The sequence below is a fragment of the Curcuma longa genome, unplaced genomic scaffold, assembly GCF_044706935.1.
Source record: "Curcuma longa cultivar G26 ecotype Majalengka, Jawa Barat unplaced genomic scaffold, ITB_CL_G26_1.1 utg3290_np1212_1714210_RagTag, whole genome shotgun sequence".
NCBI classification, from domain to species: domain Eukaryota; kingdom Viridiplantae; phylum Streptophyta; class Magnoliopsida; order Zingiberales; family Zingiberaceae; genus Curcuma; species Curcuma longa.
Genome location: NW_027435602.1, coordinates 273,791 through 287,693, shown reverse-complemented (window position 1 = coordinate 287,693; position 13,903 = coordinate 273,791). Strand labels below are relative to the sequence as shown.

At 40.2% G+C, this 13,903-nt stretch overlaps 3 protein-coding genes across 8 annotated transcripts; all 3 read left to right on the top strand.

Annotated features, from left to right (window-relative positions):
* The first annotated feature begins 1,119 nt into the window (after positions 1–1,119).
* On the top strand, positions 1,120–4,216 carry LOC141820304 (protein WEAK CHLOROPLAST MOVEMENT UNDER BLUE LIGHT 1-like). The gene is made up of 3 exons (XM_074707594.1): positions 1,120–1,260; positions 1,351–2,172; positions 2,282–4,216. The coding sequence occupies exons 1-3, from the start codon at positions 1,120–1,122 to the stop codon at positions 4,214–4,216; spliced, it is 2,898 nt and encodes a 965-aa protein (XP_074563695.1).
* A 1,384-nt stretch (positions 4,217–5,600) lies between these two features.
* LOC141820432 (uncharacterized) lies at positions 5,601–7,782 on the top strand. Its single transcript, XM_074707743.1, has one exon. The coding sequence runs from the start codon at positions 5,601–5,603 to the stop codon at positions 7,692–7,694; it is 2,094 nt and encodes a 697-aa protein (XP_074563844.1). The 3' UTR covers positions 7,695–7,782.
* Positions 7,783–8,458: 676 nt separating this feature from the next.
* Positions 8,459–13,715, top strand: LOC141820387 (cyclin-T1-5-like). 6 transcript variants are annotated; one of them, XR_012601131.1, is made up of 7 exons: positions 8,459–9,047; positions 9,157–9,238; positions 11,407–11,541; positions 11,655–11,830; positions 12,359–12,622; positions 12,714–12,974; positions 13,232–13,367. XR_012601131.1 is itself a non-coding variant. In XM_074707690.1 (6 exons), the coding sequence occupies exons 1-6, from the start codon at positions 8,515–8,517 to the stop codon at positions 13,507–13,509; spliced, it is 1,104 nt and encodes a 367-aa protein (XP_074563791.1). In that variant the 5' UTR covers positions 8,459–8,514; the 3' UTR covers positions 13,510–13,715. The 6 variants fall into 6 exon arrangements, 1 of the variants encoding a protein (XP_074563791.1); XR_012601133.1 differs by having other exon boundaries at positions 12,449–12,974; XR_012601134.1 differs by having other exon boundaries at positions 12,379–12,974.
* The last annotated feature ends 188 nt before the right edge of the window (positions 13,716–13,903 follow it).

The following is a 13,903-nucleotide window of genomic DNA, read 5'->3' as shown; positions in this document are numbered from 1 at the left end:
TTGGTCAACCCCGCGAGTGAGAAGAGAAGCATTTCGATGACGTCCGAGGGAAGAGGCGTGTCGAAACCAATGGCAAAGTAAACGCTAATTAATTAATCACGACCGAGTCCAGGCTAGGAAGAGTCAGGGGAAGACTAGCCAGCCCTGTTATTGTTCTTCAATCCTTGTTCCTACTTATTTTTCTTTTCTCTGATATCCATTACGGCGGTTTCGTCCTTCATCGACCTCCTGGCGATGGAAAAATGAGTAAGTCATCTCTCGCGTTTCATCATGTTAATTTACTTCTCTTGCTTTCCTCCATTTGATCCTTGGAGTTGCTTCGCATGGATAAGATTTTCTTTCCATCTCCTTGATGAGCTTCAAAACCATATGATACATCATTTATCATACTTCAAGAAACTTTGTTTTTGAATGTTTGATAGTTTACGAGAAATATTGTGTTGCAACTCATATAAACTGAGTGAAATTCCCATATAGGATCACAAACAAACTTTCTTGCCTTTCTCTCTTCGATTTGGGATCAAAAACTAATTGGAAAACTATACTTGGGAGTTGCTTTGGACACCTTCAAGCTGATCCTTCATCGATGTTTGATTTGCTACCTAGTTGGCATAGTTGTACTTGTCATGGACCAGTGATAACCAGTACACAATTGACTCCATTTTAATCTGATGGTGAATTGGGAAAACTTACGGGAAAAAAACTTTTAAAGATCATGAGGTCAGTTTAATGAGGTTTTATCTTCTTGATAGTTTGTGTTGATGATTCTTGGGTTAATAATTTGAAAGAATGTACCATAATGGTGTATTGTTAATAGAAAAGATAATTTGCTTACATTAAATGTGACAAATATTTTTGTTTTTTCAATTTTCTGGATTTGCAGAGTGACAAGGACGACGTATTTGGTATGGTAGTGTTGCACCAACGACATGAATTTACTTGGATATATATGCATGATAATTTTTGTGTGGCTACATTAGCTGAATATGTTTAACCTAAGCTTTGTTGGCTAATTGTGCCAAGTGTGGTGTCATTTAGATGGATAATCTGTAAGTGGGCTGAACATATTCCTCAGTTATGGAAGAAGCAAGCACCATGGCCACACACATACCGTCTTGCATGCCGGAATCTCTTCCAGCTTCAGAAAAACCTACAACTTCAAGTGTAGCTGACAAATATCTTGAGAGTACTGATCCTTCATCAGTAGACAGCAGATCTTCAAGTGGAGGTGTTGAGTTGACCAACAAGCAGGAAGATGCTGTTGCTAGTTCTGAGTCACCCCAACAATTAAGTGTTGCTGAAAACGTCACTACTCATAGCCAGCTTCACAAAGGTGCAGAAGAAGATGAGGCATCCACTCAGCTTCAGCAACGCTTCTCAGATCCTTCATCAGAGAACAACAAGCCTTTAAGTGAACAAGTCAATGGCAATAACAAACAGGAAGTTGCTGTCCAGGATTCTGAACCATCAGTTCAGCAAAATTTTGCATATATCTCAGCTGAACAAGTAACTGCTTCTGAAAACCTCAGTACTCGTAGACAACCTAAAGAAGGTGCAGAAGAAGATGAGGCATCTGCTCAGCTTCAACAACATTTTTCTGATTCTTCATCAGTGCATAGCAAACCTTTCAATGAAGATGTGGATGTGAATAACAAGCAGGAAGTTGTTGTAGAGGCACAAAAATTTGTAGATATCTCATCCCCACAAGTAACTGCTGCTTTAAACGTGGATACTCATAGCCAGCATCAAAAAGCAAATGGATCTCAGCAAAGCATTGCCAATGCCTCAATAATAGACATGGATAATGCAAATGCAAAAGCTTTGCTTATCTCTGAAATTGTTAAAGATCCACTATCTCATTTTTCAGAGACACAAAAAGATCTAAAGAACATTTCCCCCAATAAAGGAAAAACTTCTTCTAATAATGGCATCAATGAGGACACTCAAAGAAGAATAAGTGAAAGGAAGCCATCTCGGTTGCTTTCTGACCTCAGCTGCTGGAATGATCTTGGACTAACAGATAATAAGCCAGCAGAGTTAACTAAATCTTTTAAGAACAGAGAAGTCACAAATAGAGGTGTTGTCGACACAAGTACACAAGATCCTGTTATGACAGTTGTGAACAAATTTGGAGGAACCTTTGACTGGAGAGCTAATAAAGCACAATTCGCAGTAATAGTCTTTATGCTCTTACTGAGAATGATGATGCTTATAACTTCGTTGATATTTCTTGCATTCTTGATTGTTCCATCATTAACATGTGGAATTTGACTCTATGCAGAAACAAAAGACTGCCAATTTTGAACTAGAAAAGGTTCAAGGAGAAATTGCTAAATGCAAAAGACAATTAGATTCTGCTGAAGAGGCTAAAGTCCAGGTACTGAAAGAGATGGAAGGCACTGAGAGGTTAATAGAAGAACTGAATCTTAAACTAGAGAGAGCCAAGCAAGATGAGGCCCATGCAAGACAAGACATGGAACTGTCCCATCTAAGATTCAACGAAGTAGAGCAAGGTATTCCTATTGAATCAAGCCATGTGGTTAAAGCACAATTAGAGGTCGCCAGAGAAAGACATGAAGCCATAATGACTGAGAGACAGTCATGGGTTAAGGAACTGAAAGATTTACAAGAAAAGTTCGTTTCATTGATTAATGAAAGGGATATTGCAATTAGGAAATCTAAAGAGGCTACTTTTGCTGCCATGGAGATTGAGAAGAAAGTAGAGGAGCTTACGATGGAGCTCAACTCAAAAAAAGGACCATTGCAATCAGCTCGTGCTGCATATCTTGAGGCAAATGAACATAGAATTGGTGCGACCTTGGTGCGAGATCAAGATTGCCTAACATGGGAGAAGGAATTAAAACAGGCTGAAGAAGAGGTTCAACAGCTTTATCAGCTGCTGACGTTAACAAAAGATCTAAAATTGAAACTAGATACATCCTCTGCATTGTTATCTAAAGTCAAGGCTGAATTAGTAGCATATATGAAAGCAAAATTTGAAGAAGAGCCTGAGGGTTTAAAAATTGATAAACTGTCAGATAATGAGGCAGAAACAAAGAGAAGACTCCCATTCACTGAAGACCTGGATCGAACTAAAAGGGAACTTGAAGAATTGAAGAATAGAAAGAAAGAATCTGAAAACGAGGTTAGCTCTCTTAGAGTTGCATTCTCAGACCTCAAGTCTGAGCTTGAAGCTGCAAAATCTGCTCTCAATATCTTACAACAGAGGGAAGGAATGGCGTCTATAGTCGTTTCTTCCCTAGTAGCTGAGATTGACAGGACAAACAAAGAAATCGAAGCACTTAGAATGAGGGAAAAGGAAGCCAGAGACAAGATGGTGGAGCTACTCAAGTCATTGCCAAGAGCAGCTCAGGAAGCAGATGAAGCCAAATCTGTTGCGAAGATGGTGCGAGAAGAACTGCAAAATTCCAGAAACGAGGCTGATCAAGCACAAGCCGCTGCAAGCACAATGCAGATGAAACTACATGCAACGTTCAAGGAAATAGAAGCAGCGAAAGCGTCAGAGAAGTTGGCACTTGCACAGGTGCAAGCACGTCAAGACAGTGTGCATCCCCCTAGCGGGGTTAGTGTGACTCTACAATTAGATGAGTACTTGACTCTTTGCAAGAAAGCCAATGAAGCAGAGCAGCTTGCACGTGAGAAAGTGACAGCCGCTCTCACAGAAATTGAAATGGCTATAGAATCGCAGTTACTTAGTTTGAAGAGGCTGAAGGAAGCATACAGGGAGATGCCACAACGCAAGGCAACTTTGGAGATCGCTATGAAGAAGGCCGAGGAAGCGATGGGCGGCAAATTGGCAGCAGAACAGGCGTTTAGGGCATGCAGAGCTGAGCTAGAGTATCAAAGAAAAGCTAATGATGCAGGTAAAGCAGCTGTTGGACATCAAGCGAGCTCACTTGCGAGCTTTCATCAGAGAAGTGAAACAAACATGACAAGAAAGCCAGAAGAGGAGTTAGAACAGCAATGGAAAACTAGCTATGAAGCTACAAGTGCTGCCGTTGTTGGTTCCCAGGAGAGCACACATTCTAGCTTGCCTCACAAAAGTGAAACAACGAGCAGCAAGAAGCAAGAAAGCGATGTTCTTGTGCATCCTGCGTTGGAAGATACCGAACATTCTATCATCGTTAACAAAAAGAAGAAATCAGTATTTTGGAAGTTTATTTTCTTCTTTGGCCGCCGCCGACCCAAACACTGAATCCATAGACATAGTTGATGCATGGATGATGCCTGAGTGAAGAATATTGCCATTTTGTTGTTGTCGTAACGAGTTTTATATAATTTTTCCCTGCTGAATGTAAATGCCTCACAAATTTGACAATACAGACATTGATGAATTGTACACTCGTATGATTTATTGTGCAAACGAGTCTAATGGCATAGCTTTCTTGAAAGTAATTATTACCAGAGCCATGTACCAATGAGGCCTCCATCCCTGAAAAATGAATTTGGTTTAGGCATGTTAAAGAATTTTAAATAACCAACTAATGAGATTCATGGTGTTGGCTAGGTTATAATGCTTCATATATTCCAAGCCTATCATATTGGACCATCGTTAGAGGGGCAGGTCCATAGCCTGTGTTCTTCCCCTTTTCTCTTCGGGAAGGAGACAGATGGTTGGTGACCAGAGGCACAGTGGATAGTGAGGCTCAGATAGCACAAGGGACGGTGCATGGTTTTGGTTGGTATTTCATGGAGACATCGCCGGTGGCAACGTGAGATGCTGTGATTCTGGTGACCAATGCACAAGATGCAGTAGTTCTCTCAATCAGTAAGCTCAACATCATGAAACTGCAACAAACATCCACTGCAAATCAAAATTAGACAGTGCAGGCATTGCAGAATTTATAGTTACAATTTCAGGGAGATGGACTCACAACACAACCGACCTGCTCAGTAGCTAAACAGATGGTTTCTACTAGTGATAGGTTCAGAGGCAGGGGGACCTTGGATGGTACAAACACAGTCAAGGGCAACAAGAAGTGAGCCAAGTACTGGGATTGTCAGTAATGTTCAGATTCAGACAGACTCACAAAGTTATCAGGCACTGTTAAAACCTCGAAGGCAAAGAAGGAAATAGAAGTCAGAACTGCAATGTGATCAGAGGATATCAGGTTGATACAAATTCTAGCACAAGTTGTGAAAAGGAAGTCATGGGGTTGCAAAGTTGCAATGATAAACCCCAAACTAGACAGCCACAATCGTCTAAGTCATCGTGAATATTGGAGCATGAAACATTAGGGACCTTAAGAAAGGCCTCAAGCAGAAAGAGATTACTTTCAGTTGTAAGAGATAAATTGAGAAATTACAGTTGACCACGATGAAAGTTTACTTCGTCGTAATCAACTTAGTTATGTTCGGAAGGTTTTTTTTTTTTTAAAGATTCGATCGTTGCTCTTTTAAAGACAATCTACACCTGATTACCAATTCATTATATCTGTAGGGGTTAGAATATCACTCGGATCACGTTGCATGTGTGGTGTCCATTTTAAGGGAAAGAAATCATACGTAGAAACCCCAAACGACGTAATGTTTCTGGAAATTTGGTTCATTTGAGTTTCAACAGCCGGCCCAAAGAAGGCATGCGCTGCTTAACACGATTGCATCTCCATCGTCGCCTCGTCCCAGTCTCAGGTTTAGCCCTCACCAATCCCACCAGGCCCTTCGCCGATCTCGTTCGCCAACCCTTCCAAGGTCGGCCCTTTGCACCGCAGAACCCTCCGGCGTCCCTCTCCGACGTCTGCACTCTCATCTCCCAGACCTATGAGGACGGCGACCACCAGCTTCGGTCCCTTCATGTCCACCTCTCCGACGAACAAGCAGTCGCCGCCCTTGCCTTCCTCGCCGACTCCGAGGGCTCCATGGTGGCTCTTAGCTTTTTTCGCTGGGCGATCGCCCGCCCCCAGTTCCGCCACTTCTTGCGGTTCTACGTCACCGCTGGGACCTCCTTGCTCGCCCTCGGCAACCTGAAGAAGGCCCAGGAGGTCATGAGTTGCTTGGCTGTGAGCTTCTCCGAGGTAGGCAGGCTAAAAGAGGCCGTCGGCATGGCTTTCGTGATGCGTAGCCAGGGGCTCCCGATCAGCATCGACACCATGAATTTGGTTCTCAGGATTGCCATCGGCTCAGGGTCCATTAGCTACGCAGAGCAGCTGTTTGCTGAAATGCCTGCGAATGGAATCTTCCCCAATTCTCATACTTTCAAGACGATGATCGCTGCGTACTGCAGGCAGGGCCGGATTTCTGATGTGGAGAGGCTGTTGAGGACGGTGGAGGCGAGAGGTCTTCAGATCGACAACGTGACGTGCACTCTGGTGGTGAACGCCTTTTGCAACAAGGGCTGTTTCGGTTGGGTCTCTGGGTTCTTCCGCAAGATGTTGGAACTTGGTTTTGTTCCAAATGTGATCAATTACACCGTCCTGATAGCTGCCCTTTGCAAAAGGGGAAGTGTTAAGCAGGCGTTTCAGGTGCTCGAGGAAATGGTTGGTCTGGGATTAAAGCCGAATGTGTATACCCATACTGCATTGATTGATGGCCTCTGCAAGATCGGTTGGACAGAGCGAGCTTTCAGGTTATTCCTGAAACTTGTGCGCAGCAACTCGTACAAGCCGAATGTGTGCACTTATACTGCTATGATTGCAGGATACTGTAAGGAGAGCAAGCTTAGTCGTGCAGAGATGTTGCTAACAAGAATGCGTGAGCAAAATTTGGTACCGAACACAAACACCTACACCACTCTGATTGATGGGTACTGCAAAGATGGGAATCTGGACCGAGCTTATGAACTAATGGATCAAATGAAAATTGATAATTGTCTTCCAAATATTTGTACATATAATGCAGTTGTACATGGGCTCTGCAAACAGGGTAGGATTCATGAAGCTTATAGGCAACTTCAAGTGGCTTCAGAGCGGGGGTTGCATTGGGATAAAGTTACATATACTATTCTTATGACTGAGCATTGCAAGCGGAGCCAATGCTCTCGAGCTATGGAATTATTTGATCAGATGGTTGATTCAGGATGCCATCCTGACATTCATGCATACACCACTCTGATTGCTGCTTTTTGTAAGTTAAGGAGAATGGTTGAGAGTGAAAGGTTGTTTGAGAGATGTCTCAGATTGGGGTTAGTTCCTACAAAAGAAACTTACACGGCGATGATTGGTGGATACTGTAGGCTAGGTAAAGCAGCCTCTGCATTGAAAATCTTTGAGAAGATGATCCAGCTTGGTTGTGTAGCTGACTCAGTAACATATGGCGCTTTAATAAGTGGCCTCTGCAAAGAATCAAGGTTGGATGAGGCAAGGGCACTTTATGAAGCCATGCTGGATAAAGGACTGGTTCCATGTGAAGTTAGTCGCATTACATTGGCATATGAATTTTGCAAGAGGCAGAAGTCTAATATTGCAGTATGTCTATTGGAGAGGCTTGAGAAAAAACAGTGGACTCGAACAACCAATATCTTAGTAAGGAAGCTTAGTTCTGAAGGGCAAGTTGATGCAGCAGGTCTGTTCATTAACAAACTGTTGGATGAAGATCAGAATGCTGATCACGTAACTTGCGTTGCATTTTTAAATGCATGCTATGAAACGGGTAGGTATTCAAGTGCATCTGAGTTTTCTGAGAGAATTTCAAAGGGAAGAATTAACTTTGTTAAGGACATCAGTGCAATAGCTTGAGCTATTTTAAACTCAGATGCAAGTGCATGTAACTTATGAGATGCAAGTCCTAATTGGGGACTTAATTTCGATCTCTTTTTATTGATGTTGGGAGTATTATATCGAATCTATATTTTGATGTATGATAAATTTAAATTAGATCAGTTTATGATCTAATAAAGTTGTCAAGTATACAAGTACATGTAACTTGACGAGATGCAAGTCCTAGGATATAACCTTATAAAAGATGATGCAATATGATATCGGTCTATAATCTTTTACCTTGCTTGCGTGACTTGACTTTGATACGAAAGAAATGCACAACAGTAAAATTAAGATCAAATAAAAATATAAGTGATTATAAGTGTGTTAATTTTATTTCCGTCTACAGATATACACGTTATAATAATAAGAAACGTGAAAATTGAGAAGTAGAAGAGAGTGAGTCAACAAAAAAGCACAAAGATTAGTTAATCAAAGAAGACGCGCAAGGAATCCAAAGGAGATGATGCTAAGGCGTTGGTTTTAAACCGTAACTCTGGATCTCTGTAACTTTTATTTTAATTTTGATTTGACGTGCAGTTTAATCTGGGGATGAACCGATTGGGAGGGTGGAATGACTTGATTAGCTTTTGGAGAGGCATTTCGGAAAGTTTACATTGAAAATATTATTTGAGCATTTGGATCTTTAGGTGTACTTTTAGGTAGGTTCAACGATTTTGTCAATGTCCTTCATCGGCACCTACCCTATACGTCTTCCGTCACTCGTCGCCTATAAAGTTATCCTCGCCTCCTCGCCCTCAAATTCTCCCCCAATCCCTTCCAATTCAAACCCTAATTCATGGCTGCTTCCCAGCCCTTTGACGGCGGCTACTGCCACAGATCCGTCTCCAATTGCGCCTCCACCGGCCCCTATTCAAGAACCGCCTCCAGCTATGCTGTCCTTCACCCTGCCGCTCCATACGACCGCTTCACGAATCTTCCCTTTTCTAGAAGGCAACGAGATCATACATTTTCAGACTTCTATGCCGCTTCAGGTGGTCCGCCCCCGACAAAGAAAAGGAGGATCATGCCCGACGGACCCGTCTGGGACGCCGGCGCGGACTGTTATCCGGTGTTCTCTGGTTGCTGGTCCCTCATACAGTCACCGAGGCGAGAAGAAGAAAACTCGCGACGCCGTGCCCTGAGCGATGCGCAGCCCCACGAGCGACGGGAACCCGTGCGTTCGGAAGCGGAGGACGCACCGCTTGTTACCAGGAGGGAGATCGAGATGTGCTCCCCTTCAAGGAAGGACGGCATCGATTGCCTGCTTGAAACACAGTTGCGGTACTCCTACTGCTCGTACCTCCAGCATCTTGGGCTCAGGCTCGACCTGTAATTTCGCTGCCCTTAGCTGCTCTTTGGTTATTCATATTTCTAGTTATTTTTTAGATTATGCTGCGAGGCTGTCAGATCAAATTTCTTATGACATTTTTTTTTGCAGGCCACAAACTACAATTGGTGCAGCGATGGTCCTTTGCCACCGGTTCTTTTTTCGGAGATCTTACGCCTGCAATGATAGATTTGTGAGTATCCCACATCCCATGCTTGTGCCTAAAATCTGGTGGTCTTTATAGTGGTTAGCATAATTGGAAGAATAGAGGAAAACAATTCTACAACTCTTACCTTAAGTTGAATAGCTACACTTTTAATGTCTAAAGATTGTGAACCTTTAATTGAACAATAACTTTATTTAACCCAATTAAAAAAAGTAAACTTTCTAGAACGGTTCTGTTTAGCTGATAAGAGAAGATTTCAAGACGAGTTAGATTTTCATACTGTGAGATTTTTAAATAAGTTTCAACTTGCTTGTTCCTTTCAATTTGTTGAACTGCAAGTCACAGGTAATTTAGGGATTTTTTATAGTAAAAGTACTGTCTGTTCAGCTGGGTCCATTAGGCAAAAAGTGACATAATTACTAATTTCCTTGTTTGTATAGAGTAGCTGAGAACCTTCTCATCCTCAGATTCGAGATCTTTCAAGACTCAGTAGAGTATAAATGTAGCAGTTTGGTTTCAACCCCTTATCCATGGAGATATCCATCTTCCATGCCAATCTGTTTGATGTCAGAATCTACAGCCAAGAAGAATGAATTCAAGCTGAAAGCACCGTTGTACCTTTGATAAAGCTGAGAAAATTCAATATCTCATCAACTCCAATGCTGTGTTTGTATTTGAGTATTCAGCTAGATAAAAGTGAAGTATCTTATCTGTCTCAAAAGACTTGATGACACAAGCAAAGGTTTTTGTTTGAAGGATTTATTTTCCTTTAGTGGAATTCGGTGACACATCATCAACTATTATAACAATGGTTGTTGCCACTTACGATGACAAATAGTACGTGTTTTTCAATACACTGCTTAGTCCCTTTGAGGAAACATCATTTGAATATATTGTCATGTAAATGGTGGGTGGAAGAATCTTTAAGGCAAATTGGTGCTCTACATGATCCTATTAGACTGAACTGGTTATTGCTTATATGGTTTCCGATGCCAAGTTGTGCTGGTTGGCATGGAAAGAATTTATGATTTTGCTTGTCAACCGACACTGAGACGACTCCAACATGGTGGCACCAGAGAAAGGAGTATTGTGCGAGAGAAAGGAGGGAGATGAAGGAAGGGGAATAATACAATGGAAATCAAAGAGGGAGAGGGTGAGAAGAAAGAGAGGCATACTTGGAGGTAGGTGGATGTCTACGATTGGTGGAAAATGTGGTAGTCAAGCGCAAGGACAAGCGTGGTGAGATGGGTGCCGGTGGGTACAGAAAGGAAGGTGCGGAGATGAATTGGGCAATAGGAAAAGGAAAAGAAAATTAAAGAGAAAGGAAATAATTTCTAACCTTTTAAAAAGACCATTATCTAATTAAATATTTCAATGATGATTGATACTTTTGATGAAGGAAGTTCTTATCAAACAAAGCTCTCTAGGATCTAAGCATATGGGTTTGAGAAAATGGCATTGTGATTTTTTTCCCCTTTTCTTTGTTGTGCTAAGAGCTTTGTTTAGGGTTCAGTGAATTAAAATATGCTTTGAATCAATGCCATATGCTTGAAACTTTGAATCAATGAAATATGCTTTTTTTCCTTTGGGATCATGAATGATTTATCCACATTTAAGTGAGTTTTGAGGGCATGCCCATTTAAATGGGATTTGAGGACGTGAATCAAGTCCTAGAGGCCACAGCATCTTAAATGTTTCTTCTTCCATTTTCCCCTTCTTCCACAATTCCAATTTCTCCATTCACAAAATTTCAAGCATACTTGTGCGCCTATGCTGCCCTGAAGCTATTCATGGTCCTTTTCAACATAAGTCACCCTGCATTCAAGTACATGAAGGACAAACAACGTAGACGATGTGGAAACAACTAAGATTTTCAGGAAGACATTGACCATCTCTAAATCCTCTAAGTTCTGGTTTGTCTTGTAACTCTGTTTTATGTTTTACTTTACTAGCCAGCGTTAATGTTCTCATGGTTTCTACTTCCACCTCTCCTTCACCTTTTTGTTTTATTTTTCATATCTTTTATCCCTTTCTTATTCTATAGACAAAAGAAGGAAAAAAAACTATATCAAATCTTTTTTAGATCGTCCTAAAAAAATTGGGGTTGTTTTCTCATTTGGGTTGTATGCCTTATTTCTATTTCTTTTTAAAAATAGCTTATTAGCTTCTAATATTCCTATATGTTTTTCCCTTAGTTGATCGCCACAGCAGCTTTGTTCCTGGCAACTAAGTCTGAGGATACACCATGCTTATTGAATTCAGTGCTCAGGTCTTCGTGTGAAGTTTCAGAACTTCTTAGAATTCCTTATTATCCATATCTACATCATAAGGTAATTGTTTTGACCTATCTTTTGCTATTTTGAAATTATTCTCTTGACCTCTATTTAGTTTCTGTCTCATTTTTTATTCTAATGCATGTGAAACTTGGTGATCTACCATGCAGGATTGGTTCGAACAGTATCGTGAACAGATTATTGAGACTGAGCAAAAGATATTGACTACTCTGGATTTTGAACTCGAAGTGGAGCATCCTTATGCTCCTCTGGCTTCTGTTCTTGGGAAACTTGGATTCTCACAATCTGTGCTTCATAATGTGGCTTGGAGTATAGTCAGCAAAGGGTATGCCTATTAGGAACTCAGTATTCTTTTTTGTTCTCAACCTGACAATTATTCTCTTTCTTTTATTATAAAATGTCTTGCATCTGCATTATTAGTCTAATTTTTATGTTTTCTTATATTGACATTCCATTCCCTTTAGTTCATATCAGGCATTGGATGTATAATATCGAGTGTATATGATATTTCATTTTTTTTGTTTATTTTGCGCAGACACAACAAAAAGCTTTTCTCTCTGATGCAAGAATGAATGCACCCACATGCATGTTCAATGTGTATTTTCGCTATCAACTGAAACCAAAACTGTCTCATTGTTTTTCTATTCTTCAGCAATGTTAATAAATGAACTTTGTGTTTACAGATTTAATAAAGTATAAAGCATAGAGAATACTGCTCCATGAAGTTAATGTTCTAGCTTCCTGCCTTCATGATAAGGAAATGTTTTTTTAATTTTGTTATCTTGTTTGCATGAACATTAAAAGAGTAGGTTGTTTGCAATGTCTTGACATCTGAAAATGTTGCTTCTTCTAGTAAAGGTACATTTTATACAGGTGAAATAATTCCTACCCTAGTTCCGAGATGTCTAATTTTCTAGTTCAAGGAAAGCATGGTCATCTCCAGGTGTGTTCAGGATTGAGGGTGATTGCTAACTGAAGTTCTCTATAGATATCTTGGTTGGCTTTCAACAACTGCATGGTGATCTGCAGTTAATTTTCAAAGTGATATCTTGCCTGCATACATCTTAAGGACTGCCGGTTAAGTTAATTTATGGACTAATTGTTTTATCTAAAAGAGGTAACCATTCCTTCAGTGTACTCATGTTTCCTGGACATGTATTGACTATCCAAAAGGGGCATACGCATCTATATATTTTTGCATAATGCAGGAAACCTGATTAGTTCATCTTTGATATACACTGTAAGCGGAAGCTACAAGCATCAAGGAGAGAATTGTTCTCTTCTTTGTTTCCCAAATTTTTACTACTTTCCTGATTGAATAATGGATTATGGGAGGGGGATACTGGAGTATTCCTGGTTACGGGAATTGATGCATGATTCAAAAAGACATGCTATAGTTTAGCACTAATACAGAATTTCAACTGAAGATTCTCAGACTATGTATCAGATGGACTGCTGCTTTGATTTTGGTAAGGAGTCTTTGTATGTAGGATCGTATGCTGTGCTTTTTCATCCTGTTTTTCTTGTATCTTTCTATTTGCTATCTCATCTTATATATGTATATTTTAATTCACTGAGCATGTCACGTAGCATTGCCAATTATACTGCTGGGGAAAACATGGTTTGGCTGTTAGCTATGTTAGTTTCATTCGATGGTACTTGGATTATAGCAGCGACTTAACTATCCAATGCACTACTTACATTTTTTATTTTTTTGGAACTGCAGTTATCGAAGTTCACTTTGCCTTCAGTTTAAGCCTCGTCATATTGCTGCTGGAGCTGCATTTCTTGCTGCCAGGACCCTAAACTTTGACATAGTTTTATATCCAAGGATTCTGCACGAGTTCCAAACAACACCATTTATCCTTCAAGGTAGCTAGCTAAACTCTGTTATCATATGATTGCTTTGATGTTTATACCTTTATGGGTTGGTGATTCATCTTATGATTTATTCCTTTTGTTGGAGCTGCAGATGTTGTCCAACAGTTGATGGAGCTTTCTTGACTGGAGGCAAGACGTCTTATTCTGCTTTATAGAGGCAACTAGTTAGTGTATCAGGAAAAGCTTATGCCTTCACTTCTAGGCTGCCTAATGTCTATCAAGTTTGTTCGCGTACTTTCCCCTTGGGAGGCTATTAGTTGCTAAGTATAATTCTAACTTCATTTTCTTGTGTTAATATTCCATTGTTAAATTGTAATCAGAATTCTATATGTATTTGGTTAAGATTTTTTTTGTTTTTTAAAATAAAATTAAAAATACGAAAAGATAAATAAACAAATATTAGAATTGATTTTTTAACACCTAGTATTTATTAAAAGCGTCATTAGATATTTATTTTTTAATTTTAATAATTGTTTTATTTACACAATTAGGAAATAGAGTATGCTTTGAATTTTTA